At 35.4% G+C, this 24,495-nt stretch overlaps 1 protein-coding gene across 1 annotated transcript in view; it reads left to right on the top strand.

Moving 5' to 3' along the window:
- Nucleotides 1-7,560: 7,560 nt before the first annotated feature.
- LOC138711895 (facilitated trehalose transporter Tret1-2 homolog) overlaps nt 7,561-24,495 on the top strand; it is a 128,216-nt gene continuing 111,281 nt past the window's right edge. The window contains exon 1 of the mRNA XM_069843172.1: nt 7,561-7,685. Coding sequence (XP_069699273.1) covers nt 7,657-7,685 — 29 coding nt within the window. The 5' untranslated portion in view covers nt 7,561-7,656. The remainder of the gene's footprint in view (nt 7,686-24,495) is intronic.

The raw sequence follows: 24,495 nt of genomic DNA, 5'->3' as shown, positions 1-24,495 counted from the left end.
TATGTGTAAAGTATGGAAAGTGACGTTAAGAGCTACGAAAAAATGACAATTAGAAAGACACTGCAACAGCAGACATCATAGGGAATACATACAAGAGAATCCGTCAACATCGGATGTAGTTCAAATGCGATATTTTGCAGCGACTTGTGTGCTATGATGATCGGTGCAAATATTCCATTTAAAAATTAGATAATCTACACTTTCCAGACTTTCTACGTAAATATACAAAGCAACATATTCCCAGTGAGTCAACATTATGAAAAATTATTAGAAATTAAGTAGTGGCAACAAAATATATGTTAGTATGGATGAAACAACAGATGTGACAGGGAGGTTCGTCGTAAATATAATTATAGGAACACTTATACCTAACTCTAATCGAAAGAAATATTTACCAACGTGTGAGACGATAGAAAAGGTGAACCACACAACAATGGCAACTGTATTTTCTAATGCCATGGATATTTTGTGGCCTAGTGGTATCAGGTGTATATTTCGTTTAGCCACACATCCTGCGCCCTATATGTTAAGGCGCCCAAGGACATAAAAATAATGTATCCTAAGTTGGTTCACCTAACTTACTTTGCACATGGACTCCATAAGTTGGCGGAAGTAATTTGCTCTTCTTATAGTGACGTCGATAGCTTTATAGGTAATGTTAAGAAAATTTTTCTGAAAGCACCTTCCCGAATATAAAAATTGAAGGAAATCGCTCCCGGGGTTCCCCTTCCACCAAACCCCATATTAACAAGCTGGGGTAGTTGGCTGGACGCTGCCTTCTATTATGCCACATATTATGTTCAATTGTGAAAGTGATCAATAGTTTAGATTCTACAGAGGCACATGCAATTGAAATAGCAAACTTCCTAATTTCAGTTCATCTTTCGAGCAGTTTAGATTTTATACGGTACTCAAGAATTTTTGTCACTTACTGAAAGCCATAACTTTGTTACAAACATCTGATTTACACATGCCAAAGGCAATGGACATAGTGGAAGAAGTATCTGTAAAACTTAAGGAAACCAAAGCCGGAGAAGTTACGAAAAAAAGTGAACGAGAATCTTCAGAATGTGTTAGCAAAAAATAATCGTTTTTCAGTCATGTGTGGTGTGCGAGATGTGTTACTGCAAAAACAAACAGAGCCCTCCAGATCAAAAAGTTAAAGAAATATATCATACATTGATATTGATATTCCTGATATAGTATATTATTCGTATGCACCTATTACGTCTTGCAGTGTCGAAAGGAGTTTCTCATGATATAATTTTTGTATAAGTTAGAGACGCAGAACGTTTACTTTCGACAATCTCCGCAGTACATTATTGTCCACTGCAATGCACAGACTACGTAGTATTCACTTTACAAATAAGTACATGTAGTTGTTTTATAACGGAGTAACAGCCGTCATGTACAGCACAGTGTACGCATTCTTTTTAAACAACTGTACGGACATTGCAGGTACGCGCGCGTTATGTACTTCTGGAGTCACCGTCTCTGCTTCAACATAAACAGACTATAGTAAATGGTAAGTAAACTTGTAACAACAGTCACTCTGATCCGTCCTTTGATAATAACCTATGCTCTGTTCGGCTGCAATTGTGATATTCTCTCGGATATTTTTCCACATGTTATTGACATCTAACTCTTCCTCAACTTCGTCGGAATTTGCTAATACGGCAAACCTATTTGAAATTTTGACCTGATAATATTGCTTAGTGTCCTCGTCCTTTAATTTCGGAATATTAAATCTTCTATTATTACCTTGTTGCTCTACTCGCTTGGCTACTGATAGTTTTTCCCTTAGTTCTCCAATTAGGGTAAACATTGGTAATTTCGTGATAATTTCATGAAAATTAATTTAAAGTGCAAATGTGTAAATATATCCTCATTCCGATTTTTTCATTTAAAAGACGATAATTTGCTGTACAAAATCTGAATACATAAAAGATTAGACACGTTCCTGAACAAGTGCCAAAAACCACTTTTACAACTTAAGCTAAAAGGTTGGTTATTTCGTGATAACCTTGGTAATTTCGTGATATTACATTGATAATTTCGTGAGAAGTAGAAGAATTGTGGAAAAATTCATTACAGTCAAATGAAATTCTCATTTATTATTACAAGACTTCAAACATAGTAATTCCGTCTAATATTCATAACAAGAAAACATAGAAATACATATCAACACATAATAAGAATGAAATAAAAGTAAAAATTGAAATTAAAAAGGCATCTTATTTGCCCTGAAAGGGTGAACACTTTTATTACGGACTTTACTATAGCTTATATTACTAGGGTAGCTCCAAAAGTAATGCATAACATTTGTTTAAAAATTATGTTTTTATCCTACAGCTTTGCTATTTTCACAGAATGTAGATACATCCTTTTGGAACAAAATGTAACTTTTCCACATAATCCCCGTCCCTTTCAACTGCCTTACGTAACCTAGGAACGAGGGCCTGTAGACCAGCACGGTAAAAGTCTGGAGCAACACGTCTGAGCCATTCTGTAGCAGCGTGCACAAGGGAGTGAGTCATCTTCTAACCTTGTTCCTCGAAGGGATCCTTCAGTTTACCAAAGAGATGGTAATCGCACGGTGCGAGTTCAGGACTGTAAGGCGGATGTTTCAGTGTTGTCTATCCGAATTTTCTGATCTGATCTGTGGTCTTATGACTGACATATGGCTGTGCGTTGTCGTGCAATAGCAGAACATCCTGCTTCTCCCGATGTCGTCGAGATTGAATTTTCTTGAGAGTTGCCACATAAGCGTCAGAATTAATGGTGGTTCCGTATGGCATGATGTCCACAAGCAAGAGCCCTTCTGAATCGAAAAACACAGTAGCCATAATTTTTCCTGCCGAAGGTGCACTTTTGAATTTCTATTTCTTTGGTGAATTTGCATGATGCCACTCCATTGTCTGCCTCTGTCTACGGTCCAGAATGGTGGAGCCATGTTTCATCTTCTGTCACAATTCTTGCAAGTAAGTCATCTAGCACATATCATTGACACTTATCATGATAACAAATCAAACAGAAGCTATACTTAACCCATTGCGTCCCCCTTTTCTTTTTTGTTATCACATCTTATCTTCAGATTTCTAAAATTCGTATTGTAATACAATTTTTAAAATAGTATAAAATATAACGCTTTATACTCAACAAAATTTCGCCTAAAACAGCTAAGATTTCTATGAGTAAAGCTAAGCCTATATGGCGACTACAGCTGTATCTAAAATTCCAAAAAACATTTCCTAAAATTTCATTAAGATATAATACATCTTTGTACCAAATATCATATGCTTACCTTTAGTAATAGGGGAGAGTCGGGTAGTATCGGACATCGGGTAGTATCGGACAGTGCGTTTCTTTCATCTACCACCATATGGTAGTATCTGAATGACATGGTTACGTTTCTCTATGCGACATCACAGAAACGTAACCATGTCAATCAGGTACTATCATCGTGTGGTAGATGAAAGAAACTCACTGTCCGATATTACCCGATGTCCGATACTACCCGACTCTCCCCATAAGCCTGAAATGTAATTACAAACATCCACAAAATTTGTAAGCCTGAGAAGTCGACGCTAACTTACTGTCTTCAAACATAAAGCTCACTGAAGCAGCTACAATAGTCACACAAAGCTTAGCTGTATGTTTCTGGAAACTGGACAAGATATGCAATCCCTTGGCTGAAATTTTAATCTCGTAACACCATTGGTTAGTTTACGAAAGAGCAAAGAAAAAGTATAACGAAATAACCACTGCCACGAAATTACCAATGTTCACCCTACCAAATAATTGTCAGAATTGCAATCTGCCCCCCTGGAGGTTCGATAGGGACCTACAAAACATGGACAATTAATAACACATAAAATAACTTAATTAATAAGTGAATCTAATTTTACATTAAAACCTACATATAAGCTATATAGACCCTACATGAATTTCACATTGGTACTGATAACTTAGTAATCTTTCACTTTATTCTCTTTTCACTCACTGTACTGGCGCTATGACACACTTCACTGAAACTTTAGAACACATTTCACTAACACTATATAACACAATTCACTGACATTATAGAACACATTTCATTGACACTATAAATTTTCACTGATCGGAATTATTCACTGCACTGTAAAACCATAAGTTCACTGACTCACCAAGCTTCACTTATACAACAGTTCAAATAAGACAAACAATACACCCTTATTCATATTTATAAACAGAACCACATTTTAACTAAACATTTCTAGTCTAAGACCTTCTTAGAAGCTATTTCTAAATATTTTACAATTCAAAACAATGGGAGTAATTCGTCAGGCTAAATAAATACATGCCATCTTAAAAAATAAATGTCACCTTAATTTTAATTTACACTCCATACACAACTGTTTAAGTTATTCTTGAATCTCCTCAAGGAAGGACAACCCAAATAAATGGTTCACTAGTAATGGAGTAATGGGAGTAATTCGTCAGGCTAAATAAATACATGTCATCTTAAAAAATAAATGTCACCATAATTTTAATTTACACTCCATACACAACTGTTAAAGTTATTCTTGAATCTCCTCAAGGAAGGACAACCCAAATAAATGGTTCACTAGTAATGGACTTAAACTAAATACAATTAAAACCAGTATGCTACAATTCCGTTTCAAATCCAGTGAAAAAATTAATAGCAATAAAGTATTAAAATTGTATTTCGACACTCGCATCCAAAATTCCGCAGAACTCTAGGCTAGGCCGTAGTGTTGTTAGTATTTTGACTGGAAGGACATGGAAGAACATAATTGAGCATCCCCGTGCAATTATAGGAAAAGTATGAATGTATTTCGTAACTACTTACCCCATTATTGCATGTGGGTGCTCAATTATACGCTGCTCCTACTACTACTACTACTACTACTACTACTACTACTACTACTACTACTACTACTACTACTACTACTATTACTACTACTACTAATAATAATAATCTATACTAATAATAAATCTGTAGCCGAAATTTTTCTGGTAATTTTCGATTTTCCAAAAATAATTGGTCCTAACATATATAATTAACCACCCTGAAACCGAAAATCGCATTTTTGAAATTGTTTGTATGTCTATGTGTATGTTTGTTACCTTTTCACGCGATAATGGCTGAACCGATTTATATGAAAATTGGAATATAAATTAAGTTCGTTGTAACTTAGATTTTAGGCTATATGGCATTCAAAATATTTTATTTAAAAGGGGGGTTATAAGGGACCTGAATTAAATAAATCGAAATATCTCGCTTATTATTGATTTTATGAAAACTGTTACATAACAAACGTTTCTTCAAAAATGATTTCCGATAAGTTTTATTCTTTACAAAATTTTGATAGGACTGATATTTAATGAGATAAATGAGTTTTATAATTAAAATAACGCCATCTAAGACGGTGCAATGAATTAAGAACAAATGACTTCGTCTATACGGGGCCTTGGACAACAACAATCGAAACAGGGGCCTTGGACAGCAACAATCGAAAGCTATTAAACATAGCCTACAGACAATGTTTCTGTGTTTGTATGAAGTAATATCAGAAGCTAAATTAACCGATTTGCATAATTAATTATTATTTCACCATTGGAAAGTGTAGTTTCTCTAGATGGACATAATACTATAATGTTATTACAGTAACGTCTGAGTAAATCGAGGACAGGTAAGATTAAAATAGCTTCTTATGCACAGAAAATTTGATGGGCTATTTTGTACATTCGTTTTCTGTATTTATTAAAATAATATTTATGTACACTCATTTTAATCTCAGAGAATTAATGAACAACGAGAGTGTATTGATTTAGTATGCAGTAATAGTACGTTAGCTTAGCAATCCATTATTTTATAATTCAAATTTTAACTATGCTCAATTGAATCGTGTTGAAATACATAAAATATATATGCAATAAATGCAATGCAAAAAAAATTTTGTAATGAGCGAAGCAGATTATCTTGCGCTGTTGTAAAAGTTGTTCCCTGGATCAAACGTCCTATTTTAATTATGTAATTACTTTATATTTATTTCTAACAGGTGCAGCGGAGCGCACGGGTACGGCTAGTAATAATAATAATAATAATAATAATAATAATAATAATAATAATCTGTGGTGCTATATCCCTTGAAAGGCCCAGACAGACCAGCCGGCTGTTCGCCTCCCGTTCACATTGCGATAATTATGCACTACTGTAACAGAAAAAAAAAAAACTGAAAGCGTGTACGGTCATGTTTTACCCAAGTTACAAGCTTGGAGGTAAAGATTGTTTACTACAGTTAGACTCTACTTTCATTCTATACCTTATGGTATAATAAATAGTTTTGCAACGTGTAGAGACTGGGAAAACAATTTAATAAAATCATCCGATTCATACTCGTTCATTTTATAGGCAATTTTGCAGGTCGCATTTAAAAAAAAACTAGGAATACAAACATTTTCTTCAGTATATTTGCTAGAACTTCTTGTCATACGTACATGACAATTTTGCTTAGGTTATTCTTTTAAGCTTTCCTTATCTGTAGGAATAGCTCAAATGTTTTAAATTTAGCGTACATAAGTTCTTTATTTTAGATTAAGTTACTAGGACGTATTTGACGAAACACTATGTTTTTCCACTTCAGTTTAACTGATTTATGCAAACGAAATTTTGACAGCTTCACGATTCCAACGCTGACTTACCGCCACGCCCACTCTGTTTTGGGCGCTTAGGACGGTCGTTCAATTTTCTTCAAACATGGCGGCGCAATGGCCGCTCCATATTCTCTATTTATACATTTTCTAATAATTATTTAACATCAATGGTTATTAACAGACCTTTATTGTTAAAAAGTGGCGCTGCCCCATTCCATTGATGATTTCCAAGCTTAATAACAATCCAAAATATTGCCCCACTCTATATTCTCTTTCTAACTCGTTGGTTACTACATACCCGCAATTTTTATCATTGCTAACAACGTAGGAATAAAGTCACTGAAACATATTTAGAATTAGTCATGACACTCATACCCGACCTGGCACTCTTACCCAGCCTTAACACAATTGAAAAAAATTGCAAACACCGTAACGTTATTTTAAATACCTAAGAATACCGAAAGACTCAATCCTTGATAAGTGGCATAGATAAATAAGATGCTGATTCCGGTGATAGAGGTGGGGATGGCGCAAGTCCGCAGCTAGGAACTTCTTCTAAGGGTGGCAGCTGCAACATTAAGGGGGGGGGGCAGGATTTACATCATAGTTTTTCATTGAATCATGTAACTATTGTGAAAAAGTACAGTTTAGGAAGCCGTGAAAATTTCACTACCGGTCTCCACTGGATACTCAATGCCTAGAATGAAGAATGTGTATTAAGAGAAAAACTATAATCTTGCAAATTCTTGATAGAGTAACTATAACTGGGCAACAAAAATAAACATAATTACAGTCTTCAACATATCTAGGCGGGGCGTACAAGATGCTTCGAGGTGGGGCAAAGGCCCCCCTGTCCCCCTCTAGCTACGGGCCTGGGATGACGATTATCCTCAGGTGACGCTGCCGAGCAGACATCCCAACGGTTGGCGAGACTGCAGCGCATAGCCGATCCTCAACGATGGGCGAGTCTGCCGCGCATAGCCGAGCCGCACAGACATGGAGATGAAGCAAGCCGTGTCCGGTGGGTGAGTGAGTGCAGACGTTGCGTGTATTCGTGTTTTGTATTCTTCAGTGTCCAGTCTTTTACGGAATTTAATAATTTTGGTACACATTTCGCAATGGTTGTTAGAGATGTCTTTTCTTGCAAGGAATCATTCTTGCTCAAAATGAGTGACATGATATGATACAATGCAACTGTGATTGGCTAATATTAGTGCAATAAAGCCATACATCAACTCAGGCTTTATCTTGCTGGATATCATCTCGCTATCATCAATTCCATCTGCGCTAAATAATCTAGTTGTTGATAAAGCGTCGTTAAATAACCGAAGAAAAATGTATAGTACCGGTACCTAATCATTCAAATTGCGAAGATGGAAAAGTAAATCAATATTTACGAGGAACATTAGGTTCCTGACCGCTAACTTCAGGTTAAACTTAAACTAGCCCAATTTATTCAATTTATTAATTCCAACATGAAAATATGATGAGTTAAGTCATACTAAAAATAACAATATTAGCATAAATTTTTACCAATGGAGTAGCTCAGGCGGTAGCGCATTTGTCTATTAATCCGGAACAACGCTTGGCATGAGTTCGATTCGAAAAAAGTATAGAACTTGCTCTTCGGACAAAATACATTAAAGAGGATAATATCTCTGCAAAATATGCATTTTATATGGTCTCTTAAAATATGGCGGCGCATGTAATTCTTAAGTCCTTTTATTTTTCAAATACAGTTTTCCCTAAATTAAGATTTCTTAAAATTTAAGTGCGTTTTCCTTTGAAACTACTGAATCTACAGTATTTACATGGAATTTTACTGTTTTTTCTGCAGCCTGGTTGAGTTTTTTCGAGGCTTCCCCAACTGTGAAGCGAATACCATGTAATCCCATGGCGAATTCTCGGACTCACCTCGTCAGATAGCATCTCATTATCACCAATTTATAGACGCTAAGTCACCTATTATTTGATACAGAGTTGTTAAATAAACTATCGGTATTAAAAAAAAAAACATAAATATTAAGGCAAAAGTCTAGAATCTCTATAACGACTTATGCCATTGTTGCAAGAATGTAGCAATGTGTTATTTAAAGAGCTTACAACAAAAAATGTAGATTGCTTAAAAGGTGACTCTCTATCCATCCCTCCTCTCTTTCCTCTCTTCAGCTTTTTTTTTTTTATATTACGGAGGACAGCCAGAAGATTTGCATACAGCCCGAGGCTTATTGTGCTTACCTCCTTTCATAAGAATGATTGTTTTAAGTCCGTAGGGATGCATTCCTCTAACTATCGTGATTCATTGTTTGATACCATCTTTCGATTAAATTGCACATCATCCCATTTCAATGAAGTGTCCAACGAAGGCCCTTTCTTCCTCCTAGTGTTTTCTGCAGCTTCCTCATATCGATATCATCTATATGCAAGTCACGCACTATAACCTGCTGCATCCTATATTGACCTGAAGGCCTCAATTCTGGGATTTAACTTTTAGTGCCATCTATCGATTGAGCTACACATCACCCAGTTCCGACGGAGTCTGCTACGAAGACCACTTCGTCCCCTTGGAATTTCTAGAGCTTTCTCAGATCGGAGTCATCTATATGCAAGTCACGGTACTTTATCTTTCTGCATCCTCGGTCGATCTGAAAACAATGAGAAGATGATAGATGAAGTTACAATTAAGAAGGCGAAACGAGCCCGAGGTCCCTACCTTGAAAGTTATCAATCATTTCTGCTTCAATTTGGGGGGGGGGGAAACCTCGGAAAAACTGCAACCACGTAACTTGTCAAAACCAGGATTTCAACCCGGACCCCTCATTTCATAGTCATACATACTCACTGTTTATCCAAAGCAGTGGACCTTCATATCTCTTTTCTCTTTTTGCTTTCTATCTTGTTTTAACTCTATTAACTGTTACCATCTATGATACAGACATTCTTACGCTAGTCTATGCATATCAAAATATGGACTGAAACAAGTATGGACAATTGACGGCAACATTTGTGAAGTAGGGTGACATCAAACGCCGCATCATGCGCTAAGCGAATATTATTTAAAAGTTAAGTCACTGCTTAAGATTAGAGAAAATCAATAGATCTGCTTAAAATTATCTAATTTTCCATATTATATTTATTATTATTACCATTTATTATTATTATTACTATTATTATTATTATTATTATTATTATTACTTGCATATTATTTTAATTTTTTTATTTGTTAATTATTAATTATATAATTATAATATATATAATTTTTTATATGTAAGAGAAATAGTTTTATTATAAAAATGCATACTTTTGTACTCTTCTTCAGGTCGATGTAATTATCTTCAGGACTTAAGTTGTTCTGCAAATTAACTTCAATTTTGCATCATAATTGTTAATGTATTTATACCAAAATCATAAAATAACTTTATTTCAATTGTTGATCAACATTATTTTTAACAATTTTTTAATCACAAGAGAACAGACAACGCTCAAGAGTGTTATAACGAGACCACAGTTTAGTTTCTTCTTTCATTTCTTTGTTCTCTCCCATGCTATAATGTTTTCGTAAAATTTATGCACGTCTTCTTCATCAGGAATGTACAGTACTTAAGTATTTTACAAATGTCTTGAATTTTGGTTTCGTTGTTCGGGGATGAAACACTGTGTTGGAAAGTGTGGTGAAGTCTGATGAAATGATGCTGAAAATGATCAAGAAGTAGAAAGAGAATTGGTTGTGTCACTGGCTAAATTGAAACTGCATACTGAAGGATGCACTGGACGTAATAGTAAACGTGAGATAAGTTCGGAGCAGAACAAGATGTCAGATGGTAAACGACATTAACTGCCTATATGGGTCATATCCCGGGACTAACAGGAAGGCAGAAAATAGGAAAGATTGGAGAATGCTTGGTTTTCAGTGGGAGACCTGCCTTGGAAAAGAAAACTATGAACAAATGAAACCACAGGGATAACCTTTCCTGTTAGGTAATTCTGGAAAATATTGATAAATAATAGGTTCCAGGAAAAAGATATGTTGAACTGCTCCCTCAATGAATGGTTTTGCCAATACTATACCAATTTTTTTTCTGCAGAAAAGCAAAACTCCATAAAGGTTGACACGTTGAAGGATACTTTCTTTCCTATGGGAATAATAATTGATAATAATAATTTATTTCATTTTACCTGGCAAAGTTAAAGCCTTGAGGCCTTCTCTTCCACTCAACCAGGTCTATAATTAATGCAAAATGCCATAGCAGAAATTCCTATGGAATTGACATTACTTTTGTAAATGTGTGTCCATCAGTTATTGAAATCGTACACATAATCATTTTCCACATTGATAACTGTAAAATTTTCCTTTCCAATAAAATGAAGTATAAGTTCATACACTTACTTAATCGTGTAGATTTTGTTCACATGCCTCGAACTTTTTTCAAGATGGCAAAATCCCTGTCTCATGGCAAGAAAGGGTGATCTCTGATTGAGAGGAAGTCTGATGTTAAAGAAATGTTTCTGAGCGCTTATTGCCATTAAGAGTTTGATTCTTGTCTTGTTCTTATTTTGCCCAGGACAACTGTTGCTAAATAGCCACAGTTCTTTAATACTGGATGGGACACAGTTATTGGAGTAGTGAAGGAGAAAATTACATACCTCATTAAGACGTTTCTTGGCCTGTTCCTCATGGTAGACACAGAAGGACATTCCACTAGTTTTCATGTTGTGCACAGAGAAAGCTGGGACGGTAAGCTGGCGATAGTGGTACATATCTTGAACTGGTGTTTAGGCAAGCATACATTTTTCATATAGTCAAATGTGACAGCAAGAAAAACGTCTCTCTCGATGCTTAACTTGTCTCCATTTTTTAAATACTTTTTACTTCAGCTACAAGTTTAGCACGATTACTGAGCATATTGCATTTCATTTTCATGCTCTGTTCTTCACACGTAACATATTTTCTCAACTAAAGAATTACCAATGACAACAGACAAAAAGTTTGTAAGTTGATTGTATGATTAAATTACATAATTTCTTCTGTAATTGACAGGCAAAACAACTTAAGTCCAGGACTAAAGGCGTTTTACCCCTTAACCAAATATTCTGCTGCTAAGAAAAACTACACTACACAAACGTCGTGGATTAAAGTCATTTTGCTACTAAACGATGTCCCTTGCACACAGTAACATAATCATGCTCTCAACTCAAAACCCCCAAAATGTGGACTTAAGTCATTTTGCAAATTCACCATTCATATATTCTTCAATTGTATAACTATTCCTTTATCATGTGCACGAAAAATTCTTGAACTGCCTTGTGATCGATGTAATAAATTGTTTCTTTTTAAAAACAATAAAGAAAAAAACAAAGCTCCATTGTCATTTAACTGTACTGCATATTAAAAAAATATATACTGATCAACATAATAAATTGTTTCGTTTTAAAATCAATAAAGGAAGTAACCAAGGTCCATTGTCATTTAACTTTAAAACATATTAAGCAAAATGTATGAGATATGAATTAAACTAACTACTACTGTAGGCCTATACTGCTAGTTTTAATTTTTTTGTTGATGAAGTTCGGAGTTTCTTGTTATTAACTAAAAGGGATATATTTGGCTGTAAAGTAGAACAACTCAACCGTAATACTAAAACTAAATGCATGTCTGTGATCCTAGACCTGGAGATACTTTTGGTCATATTAATTTTCGAAAGAAAACTGCTCACAACAATAAGTTGAGCCAAACATAGATACAATACGCATTGCAAATGTGCGAAGATTAGGGAATTGCTCCTCTGGCAGATATTTAAATAGATCTAATTAATTTTTCCCTAAATAATTTAGTGGCGTTTCCACAAAACCATTTCATCTTCCAGTTATTGTGAGTGCTCCATCTGTAGCACTTGACACCAGTTTTCTCCAGTCTAAATAAAATTTAGAAACAACATTCAGCACAGCTTAAAAAATGTCTTCACCAAGGACACTATCATGCAAGGGAATCAGATCCAGTACCTCTTCTAAAATATTGAAGTTCTGGTCCACACCCCTTATAAATATAGCTAGCTGTGCTGTATATTTTCTATCTGTGCACTCATCTAGGGCTAAAGAATAGAAAAGAATTGGTGCTCCACTTTTTTTTTCTAATTGTTCCTGTAAGTCATTTGCCATTTCTGTAATCCTGTCGGTGACAGTCAGACGAGACAAAGCAACTGAGTTTATAGTAGTCATTGAATTTGGAGAAACCTCCTCGGCAGCAGTCACTAAGCAATTCTTAACGAATTCCCCATCTGAAAAACAGCGGTTTCTTTTAGCTATAAGCCAGGATATTCGATTACTTGCGCGTAATATTTTCTGTCTGGAGGTTTCATTTTGGGGTGAATTTGACTTCGATTTCAGTTCATTAAGTCTACGTTCTCTCTCCAACCCTAAGAGAAATAGATTTTAAAATATAGCCTATTAAAGAACTGATGAAATCCCATAAATTAGGCCAAATATGCACCCAAAGTTTTAAATAAGTAAGTTCAGTTCCAGATACTTAATAAACTAATAAGTAACTAAACCCAGAAAATACTATCAAGTGCAAAACTCGTCTTATCCAAAGTTAAAAAAAAAGTGAGTTACATATGGGATGCTGTACTTCTTGCAGCTCTCTATCTACTAATATAGTCGGTTTGTGCAAATCTTGTCTAATTCCTCTTCGATATAGCTCAGAAAACTATTATCAAATGCAAAGCTGTCCATATCCATAACGGTTTTTTCTGTTATCTGACAAATCACTTTAACTGGATAAGGCCAGTTTTGCACTTGATAGCCTCATATCTTGTTGTATCTTTTCACAAATATTACGAAAATAACTTTTAAAATTGTAAATTAATACCTGTAAGATCATCAAAGTCCGCTTTATGCTTACGATCAAAGTGGTGTTTAATATTGAAGCGTTTTATATGCGAAATTTTAAACTCGCATATTAAGCAGCAGACGTTCTTCTTTTTGTAAGTAACAAAAAATTCTTTCTGCCATTCTTCCTGAAACTGACGTCCCAAGATCGAAGCCATACCCGCCACTGAATGAAACGTGTCTTTACGAAGCACCAGGCGCATGAGATAGTTGGTGGAGGGGATGGTCGGTGGAGTGAGGTAAGGAGGCTTTTAGTGCAGTGGCCCTTCGGAGCCATATTTCCCCATGGTTGGTCTGCAGGATCAAAAAATGTTCATACAACATAGAGCCAAAACTTAAAACTTTTCCCTGGAAAAAACCTCTTTCCTTATTTTATTTGCGTCATACTGCTTATATCGTTAGTAAAATTACGGAAACACCTACATCAGTAGGTATATCTAGCTAAGATTTAATATGAGTTTAAATAAATATTTGTGTGTTCTATTACGTTTCCGTGAAATTAAATAATTATGCATTCTTATTTTTTTTTAATATTCTGGCGTGAGAGACATGGCAACATGTTCAGCAGCATTCATTCAGCTGACGTACTCTGCACAGACGTATAGCTCACCTGAGTTCAAGCTCCTTGTCCATCTGGTCTCCTGCCGCGCGGATGAGAGTTCAGTACAGGTATTCGATAAACAACTTACAATGCCATTCACAGTTCAGGAATATCATAGGTTATTAATTTACGGAGAAATTTGTTGTAATTCAAGTACGGCAAGAAGGATGTACCGCAAACTTTTCCACAAAGAAGGTTACTTAATCGGCGAACTTTTGTAGCAGTTTCTCAACGATTATTAGAAACTGGTAGTCTCTTGTCCCCTTTCGAAAATCACACAACCAGAAATTTCTTTAAAATGATACTGCTTTACAGAAGCGGGAGAGATTAACATTTTGCATTAGAAAGAAGTTCTTGTGATTTTGTACAGTAAACCATTATTGTTTCCTTTTTAGGCTTACAATAAAAAATGGAGCAATATTGTTAAATAAAATATAAATTTACCATTATGTTCTATTAATGAGATGGAAAGTTTGTATTTACTGCTCGTTTTATATAAACAACAATTATTCTGGTCCACCCCTGCATTAGAACAGAGCATCTGTTTTGAATCGGTATGTCTGTATCCGCTTGAGCTGTACTGTTTACTTGTAAACCCCCTCCTCCCTATCCTGCAACGTTGTCAAACGTCTAATATTGTAAATTTTAATAATTAGTTAAATATTGCAATTAGAAAAAAAATGTGAGGATATTTTTTCTTCATAATGACATAAAATAATGGCACTTATACCCTTTACACCCTGTATAATAGGTACACTGGTGCTTTCTGTTATGACCAAAATAATATTGCTGGCAAGGATAGTAATACTTGTCAATTAGCATATGAACTCTTGTGACAGATAGCCGAGAATTCAATGACAGTGTTCTAGAGGTCTGTTGAAGAGAAAGCTACGAGCGATTATACAGAGCGTCCCAAATTTATGTATATACATTTTGAAATACTATTTCTCAGCAATGGGATGGGACATAACTACGATTTTTGTGGTTTTATATTCCTTAAGCCCGTACATGTTCAAAATGGCCCCCTTCCGCAACAGTACACTCCCAACAACGACATACAACATACCAACTGGATTGTTGTTAATGGAATATCATTACAGGTATGTTCAATCTAAAGTCTCAGTTCCTCCAGTGTTTATGGTTTTGTGGTGTACACTGTGTCCATTAGAGCTCCCCATAGTTAGAAGTCTGGAGGGGTTAAATCAGGAGATCGAGGCGGGAACTCCGCAGCACTTCCCCTTCGTCCTATCTTCAGTGTAAATATGCCTCAACTTCGAACTCTACTTATCATGAACGGTGAATGTATGGAGCACATGTTGTAACGCACCTGTACTGATGAGACGTAATAAACCTCCGTATAAGCTTATTCCGGAAACGAATGTCAAAACTCCCATGTCAAAGTGATAGCTATACGCCACTGTCTCTATCTAGCATTAGGTGTTAAGAAAGCGTAATTATTCTGAGGATTTGTAATAGGTTTATTTGTAAGTTGATATACAAATCAACCTTGTAAGTCTTCCAATTTAGAGCTCGCAAAATTCGATGAACACTGGATTTGTTGATACCAATCTCACGAGAACATTGCCACATTGACTTCTTTGAGGATTGTGCAAAAGCCTGCGTCAACACTTTCGTTATCGGTGGAACTTCTTTTTCTTCCGCACCGCCCATTCAACACATGTTGCACCGTTCCGTCGACTTCAAACTTTTCTCGGATTCTTGTGATAGTTAACCTTGTTGGTGGTTGTGTTCCAAATTCAATCCTCCAACGTCGTTGAACCTCAACAACATTCTCCACTTTCCAATAACATTTCAGTATTCACTTCCATTCATGGAACGATAATTGCACCGCCATGTTTGTTTATAAACAGATGAACATATTTCCATGCTTTTCAATGCCTTCTAAGTCATAAAAATCGTATTTCTATCTCATATCTTTGCTGTGACACAGTATTTCAAAGAGTGTATACATCAATTTCGGAGACAGCTGTATTAGGTTCACTTACTTTTGTTCTTATTCTGTGACAAAGTGAGAGGTTTTCCCTTGTACAAACGATTAGGTCACCATCGCTTAACTTAGTCCCTAGTTTAATGACAAGGTTAGAGCGTTTGTTCAAGGGATAGTTAGGCCTATGTCTTTCAGAAAAGATTAGTTTAACTTACCGTAAGTTTAGTTAATGTTACTTTGGAGTGGAATGTGATGGGATAGGATGTGTTATACATCAGACGTACCGGGGTGAGTGTACAATGAGAAATGTTACGAATGTGTGACTATGGTACGTATCAGGTGTGAGATTGAATGAAGTAAACCAAGTACCCTTTCAAAAATTTCATTTCATATGAGAATAAGGACCATTTCCGATTCGACAATATCACGTATATCCATCAGTTGCATCTGATCTAGGAAATAATTTCATGGGGGCTGAACATTCTGGACAACTGTACAATTTCGTGATAAGACGCAAGTCTTGCAACCACTTCATTGCATTTTTAGTATATTGGCACAATATCACTAATCGTTTTTCTTCCATAATCGCCATTTTGGTGTATACTGAAGGTGTGTGAAATCTGTTCCATTATGGCTATCTTTTTCTTAATTGGTATTAAGCCTAACAGCTCTATTTCTTTTACTATTATTAACCAACAACAGCTGTAAGGTAATATAATACAGGTGATGAAGAATATTTGCTTGCAATTTTTTCAATTTCTTCTATAGTTCTATGATTAAAAGCAATGGAGTACTATTTGGCTGGTATAGGCAGTGTTGCTGACTTGAATCCTATCAGTTCGAGTGATAAGCGTAATTTCAATGTAATAATAATAATAATAATAATAATAATAATAATAATAATAATAATAATAATAATAATAATAATAATAATAAAATATTTAATCTGGCAGAGCTAAGGCCAGTAAGCCTTCTCTTCCACCCAGCCAGACTCCATTTCTAATTGAATACAATAGGGTTACAGTAGTTATTACATTAATATCTACACCGTACAACAAAATGAAAGTGAATAATGAAAGTAATAAGATAAGTTAGATTAAACAGTGTTAGTGAGACAATAATAAACACTGATAAAAATAGTAATGATGATAATAATAATAATAATAATAATAATAATAATAATAATAATAATAAAATAATGAGATAATTTAAATATATGTATATATGCACATATACGAGTATACACACACAAAAACACACAGGAAGAGGAATAAAGTGCATAAGATTTGCTGATGATATGGCGTTGTTAGCAGAATAGGAGACGATACCAAGGGATATGCTACAGGAGCTAAATGACAGCTGTGAGCGGTATGGAATGTAGATACCGTACTGTAAATGCAAACAAAACGAAGACCATGGTCATAGGAAGAAAAATAAAGAAAGTAAACTTGCGAATTCTAAATGAGACAGTATAGCAAGTGACCGGTGTCTGGTAGAGTTCCCGGGTAGCTCAGTTGGCAGAGCGTTGGTACGTTTAACCAAAAGGTTCCGGGTTCGATACCCGGCCCCGGAACAATTTTTCGCTCGAAATTATTCAAATGAACTTCACTACTTGAAAGCTTGATTTGGATAGCTTCAAATACTTTGGATGTACAATACTATAAGCAGTATGGTGAGCTGCAGCGACCGGCGTAGCTCTTGATCGTCTACCTGTAATTCCGTCTGATGAATTAATTCGCTTCACTTCAGAACAATGAAATTTATTCAAAATTTGATTCAACAATTTCCTCATGTTTTAACAGATCAATTGGGTTCAACTATGGTACTACAACATACTATCCGCTTAGCTGACAATGTTCCCGTAAAAATTACTTTATCGTCTACCTCTAAAAAAAATCTTGCTTTACAGAAGATAATAGCTAATATGTTGCAGACTGATGTGATAAGACATTCTTCTTCCCACTATGCTTCTCCTGTCTTTTTGGTAGACAAACATACCTAATGAAGAATAGAGACCTATTATTGAATTATCTGAATTGAATTCTGAAATTCTAGTTCATCTACGACCCATGCCTAACAATAATAATAATAATAATAATAATAATAATAATAATAATAATAATAATAATAATAATAATAGTAATAATAATAATAATAATAATAATAATAATAATAATAATAATACTTGTTTCTATCATTTTCAGGGGGCAAAATTTTACTTCGTTAGATTTGAATACAGCTTACTTTCATATTCCATTGTCTGAAGAAACTAAGCATCTTACAGCTTTCATTACTGAAACTGATTTGTATGAATTTAATAGATTACCTTTTGGTTTAGCTATCGGCTCTGGTATATTAGCAAAGTTGATGAATAGTATATTTTCAGGTATGAAATTAAAGTTCTTGTTCACATACAGTGATGATTTACTTATTTATAGTCCTGATTTTGAATCTCATGTCGAAAATTTACGTCTAGTTTTTGAACGTTTAGCTGATGCAGGACTTACGGTTAATCCAGCTAAGGTTAAGTATGAGACAGCTACAGTTTCTTTTCTTGCACATATTTTGTCTCCTTATGGCATTCAAGTAGATCCAGATAGAACTCAAGCAATATGCGATTATCCTACACCACGAGATGTTAAAGACAAAGCGAGATTTATTGTGGCGGTAAATTTTTTTTCTAAATTTCTCCTGAAATATGCTCAATTGCCTGAATCATGAAATAGACCTCGTAGGAAAAATGTATCTTTTCAGTGGACGACAGAACAACAAAAAGCATTTGATACATTAAAATCAGCTATAGCAACTCCACCTGTATTAGCCATTCCAGATTTTAACAAACCATTTATTATACAGACTGATAGTTCGTCTTCAGCTATAGCAGCTGTACTATTGCAAGAATATGAGGGACAGTATAGGCCTCTTCACTATGATTCTCGGCGATTAACAGATGCTGAATTACGATATACTATCTTTGAGAAAGAACCACATGCAGTTTTATTAACTTTCGATAAATTTCATATTTATTTAGATCATAAAGGCCTTTGAATTACAGACTGATAACAATGCATTATCATACTGTTTATCGGGTACTAAGCGTACAGGTCGTTTACCAAGGTGGGCAATTAAACTATCTGCCTACAAATATACGGTCCGTCATATTCTAGGTGCTGATAATAATGTCGCTGATACGCTTTCTCGAATGTTTAACATTGCTGAAGATAGTTCCATATACTGTTGTCACGCCAGGAGAAGGCGGCTGAAGTACTTAGACGGGGAGGAGGGGAAACAGTCGCGCATGCGCACCGCGCTGTTCACTGCAATATTCCTGTTTCACAAACATCTACTGCACGTGTCTATGAGTCTTTGCGACTTTGTGATAATAATAGTGGGGTTTTTACTGTAGTGTTTTATTAGTTTCAACAAGACAATTGTTTTCAGTATACCACAATTCTTGTATTGATTTAGTTTTCCTTTGCTTTTCGTGTTAATAGTGTTGATAATAATATAGTTAATAGAATTTATGTTATTATATACTGTTATTTAGGTTTATAGCAGTTTTTTGTTTATTGTAAATATGTCGACAAAGAGGAAACAAGGATTGACAATCTATAGCGAAGAAAGGAATATTATTAGAAGTGCAAAATATTTCTTTGATGAAGAAAAAGAACAACAGTGCCTTTGCATTCCTCTTACGAAACCTACAGCAAAGGTAGAAAAGTACTCTAATCTATCCACAAGAACAATACAGCGTATAAGGAATGAAATAAAAGACTGCACAGAAGAAAGTGCGTTGTCGACACCTGAGGGAGAAAAAAAATGTAAACGTCCAGACTACCGAAACGCAAATGTAGATAACTTCGATGGGAGATTGACAAAAAAGATATAATTGAGAATTTTTATTTGAAAAAGAAAGAGGGCCACCGTCGTATCTGAGGAGGTAGCGCGTTTGCCTGCTGATCTGCAGTTGTGCTCGGGAGTGAGTTCGATTCCCGTTTGCGCTGACTACCTGGTTGGGTTTTTTCCGAGGTTTTCCCAAGCGGTAGGCGAATGTCAGGTAATCTATGGCAAATCCTTGGTTTCATTTCGCCAAATACTATCTCGCCATCATCAATTCAATCGACACTGAAGAAGCTAGTAGTTATTACAATGTCGTTAAATAACAAGTAAAAAAATAGTACCAAGCTGCAACAAACGTCTACCCTTTTACAAGAGAAAATTGATTTGAAATGAAAGACAACATTAAGACGAATACTGAAGAAAAAGGATTTCAGGTGGAAGAAGTGTGCAGCAAAAAAAATTGAGGAAAACACTGTAAATTAGAATACGTTAAGATATCTACAGCAAATAAGAAAGCTTAGGAAAGTGGAAAAACCGATTTTGTATCTGGACGAAATGCGGATAGATAGGCCTACCAATTTAACGTTTCCCAAGTGCTGGCAGGATAAAAATGTTACGGGAGTTTTGACTACCGTAAATGTGTCCAGAACACTCATTGTTGTCCATCAGGATGGGGGCGGTGGGGCTAATGGCTTTGTTGAGAGATTCGAATTAATATACACGGCTGGAACATAAACAGACGATTATCGTGGACAGATCATACTCCAGAAATTTTGAAAAATGTGATAATGATAGTCATAGCGACAGCACCGAAGATGCGGAATCTTTTATGTCTGACTCCGTTCCCTTGTAGCCAAGTAAGTGGACGAAGTTTTCAGGTCAGAGTGTAGCGTGAAGTTCCCCCGTCCCGCCTATCTACTCCCCGCGCCAACTCGTAGCGCGAAGACAGTACGCCAATAGGGTGTTTCACAATGTGCAGTTATTTCCCTTTTTTATTATTTTTTTTTTAAGGTATGGGATGTCAACAGCAGACTGATTCTATTCTTCCAGATATGATTGCTAGAGTTAAGAATGGAGAAGTAATTTCTGATTATAAATTGAAAGGATAAATTTTGGTTAAGCGTGGTCAACGTGGTAATAGATATAGGCTATATATATATATATATATATATATATATATATATATATATATATATGTATATATGGTGTGGTGCACTACATTTATTCTTTTGCCTTTTCCCGACATCTTTCCTACAGTTTTGTACTTCAAATATACTCTTACATTATTTGCTGGTAGTTCTATTATATGTTATCAGAGGGCGTTGTGTTTCCTTTAATTCTCTTTTTCTTAATAGGGTGCGTTGATTTCGTTTTTTTCTACCAATCATTTTTGTTTTCTCCTTCTCTTTGAGAATCATTGGCTGATTTGTAAATAACGGCTCTTGACTTCCGGGTTGTTCGTTCCCTGTGAGAGAGACTGAGTTGTAGAGGAGTCGCTGGAATACTACGATGGCGAGAGGACCTTAGCTGCGGAGGGACCGCAGTTCTACGCATATGGGGCGCCATGTTACCTGCGCAGCCTGATTGGACTCATTTCGGCGGCTGGTGGCTAATGACATCGGGCGAGGGACGCACGCGGTGTGTCTGTGTTGTACGCCACCAAACTCCGTAAGGATATTCAGCCTTCCACATGGTTGGTTGTGGATATATTCGCCTGACTTCTGCAAACCAAGGATTTATTTCATGATGATGGTGATTGTTTGGAGCCGGCCGGCTTATTCCAGCATTATCTTCGATCTACTAGAACTGGCGATTAATATCCTCACTACGGCTTATGCCGTACTATCCGCTAGACAATCATCCTGCCTGTAAGTGATGGACTGAGGTATCTGGACTGTGTGCCCGCAACGCATGAACTTCCACTCGAGTGGACGACGCCAAGTTTATATTGTATGGTGTATTTAGGCCTATGTCTGGTTCTCGCCATATTCGGGATTACTGCGCTTTTCTGGTTATTTCGGGTTGGCTATTTTATTGGTTACGTTGTTAGTTTGGGACTGTGTAAGTTATCTTTTATGGTTAGGTTTTTGAGAGTTGTGTTTGGGGTTTGTGTTAATTGGCTTAGGATTATAGATATTGTTTAGGTACGGGGTTTTACAGGATTTTATTAGGGCACTCTATTCAAAAGGTTGTAAGAGTTATATGAAATACCATTTCCAGATTTGTTTATTATGATTGTAATTGTTATCTAGTGCAATAAGAGCATAGCTTTTTTATGTTTATGGCTTAAAAACTGGCTTCATATTGTGTGATTATATTGTATTTGTATAATGTTATTAAATGCGTAAGTGAAGTCAGAACTCCGGGCAGTCACTAAATACCCACTATGGATTCCATTGTTGACGGGAGTGTTTACATTCAATTATAGAAAGTGATTATTGTCGTAACAGAAAAGTTACATTCTTGTTTTGTATAAAAGTTACAATACATATATATATATATATATATATATATATATATATATATATACACACACACACACACACACACACGACTGTGCTCTGCATTGCAAGATTTATTTTAACGATTTTCGCAATTATTCAATTTAAATTCATGGCTAAACAGTTTCATTTGCGAAAAAACGTTCAAGAAATTAACATTCAGATTAATTTTACCTATATGCTGGTACAGCTATCAGTCATTTCTCTCTGGACATTATCGCAATAGAGCGCTGCAAATATTAGACAAAGCCTATTTTTTTCCTGCTGAACGATGCTTCATCGAAGGAAAAGTTTAATAAAAGTTTTGTTATATTTAACACTTAAATGTTGGTGCATCGGTACTCTTCCACCTGTATATCTACATATATGTTTGGTTGTTGTTCTCCAAGCCGAGCCAAGTATTTACCTACAGGTGTTGGGTATAAGTTGTTTCAGTTTTTTAAATAAATTAATGCAGACAGGTAACATGTATAAAATTATCGACATTATTTAAAACAAATTAAAATCCCCAAAAGAGCGGTAATTGAACCCGGGCCTCCAAGTCGCAAGCAGCATGCTACTCATTGGTCTACCAGGTCAAAAGGTACAGAGGTGGTACTAAGAGAGGCCTACAGTAGTTGCCCATCTCTAAGAAGATGGCACACACACAAATTTAGTGATACGAATCGCTCTTCAATGCTTGAACTTTTTCACCAACAAGATTCGCGCCATCAATATTGTTTCTAAACTCTACTTCAATCGCTGCCTTAAAATTAACTTTTCACATTATAATGAATTTATTTCTTATTAAAATATCTCACGGTCACCGGGGTAGCTCAGTCGAGTAAGACGTTACCGATCTGGAGTTATGCTTGTGCGCGGGTTCTATTCCTGCTTGGGCTGATTACGCGGTTGGTTTTTTTTTTTTTTTAGATTCTCCCAAATCGTAAGGCGAGTATCAGGTAATATAGGCGAATTTTCGACCTCTTGCTATGACCATTCACATCAACGCTAAATAACTTCGTAGTTGATACAGCGTCATTAAAGTAACCAAGTAAGTAAAACATCTCACGTTATGTGATTACTCTAATAACTTATTTTGTGTAGAAACCATATTGGTATGTTTCGATCTCTGCCGCAATTTAATGCCGATCATAGAGTACCCGTAATAAATAAAATTTACGGTACCAAATTTACAACAGCTCACGAATAAAACAGCAGACCTCGCCCTTTCCAGACGGGCGTCGTGTTGTGTTAAATTGTTTATTTACTTTATTTAGATAGAATTTAACCTTTTGTTAGCGATAACCTCTCTTGTGATCAAATTTATCTGCAATAATTTTAATGCTCATTAAAAGAATGCATATCGAATTTCTATTCGAAGACCATATTTCATCCGAACCAACGATAGGCCTATTCCTTTACTGCCCTCACTTCTCTAAAGAGATCTCTTATATTATAATTCTTAGGAATTTGAGAATTTATCACTTCTCACACTTAGTCTGAAAGTTAATGTTCACGCTATTAACCTGCCATTTACATCTTACGTCTCACAAAGATCGCATTGCGGTGTTATAAACCGATCAGTCAAATAGAGAATGACCTCGGGGATCCAGAAGTGTTAGACAATTAATTTCGAAAAATTATGTAAATATAAAACCAATAAAATTGTGAACTTTACATAATTTTTGCACTGCTGTATAACTTGCGAGAAACACTTTAGTATTTTAATAATCCATAAAATATAACATATTACGTACGTAATTGACGCTTATAAATACTTATTAAAATATAAATGATGTTATAAAATTTGCAATGAGTCCTTAAGGATTTGGAGCATAATTTGGTCAGTTTCAAAAATTGTAACTTTTAATGATTTTAGAGTATTGGCAGTAAATTTTGAAGCTGAACGTCTGGTCTCAAATTATAATTCAATTACTTTCCAATTAGATAAAGGAATTATAAAGTTATTTGCAATGCATGTCAAATTGTTTAAAAGTGTGCAATCCAAGCTTATCATCCTATTTATGCTACATACATGCAATACATAGGCGTAAATATAATATTAGTTTGATAGAAAA

This window comes from Periplaneta americana, chromosome 13, assembly GCF_040183065.1.
Source record: "Periplaneta americana isolate PAMFEO1 chromosome 13, P.americana_PAMFEO1_priV1, whole genome shotgun sequence".
Taxonomy (NCBI): domain Eukaryota; kingdom Metazoa; phylum Arthropoda; class Insecta; order Blattodea; family Blattidae; genus Periplaneta; species Periplaneta americana.
The sequence above is the reverse complement of the archived record's forward strand: the minus strand, read 5'-3'. Positions and strand labels throughout refer to the sequence as shown.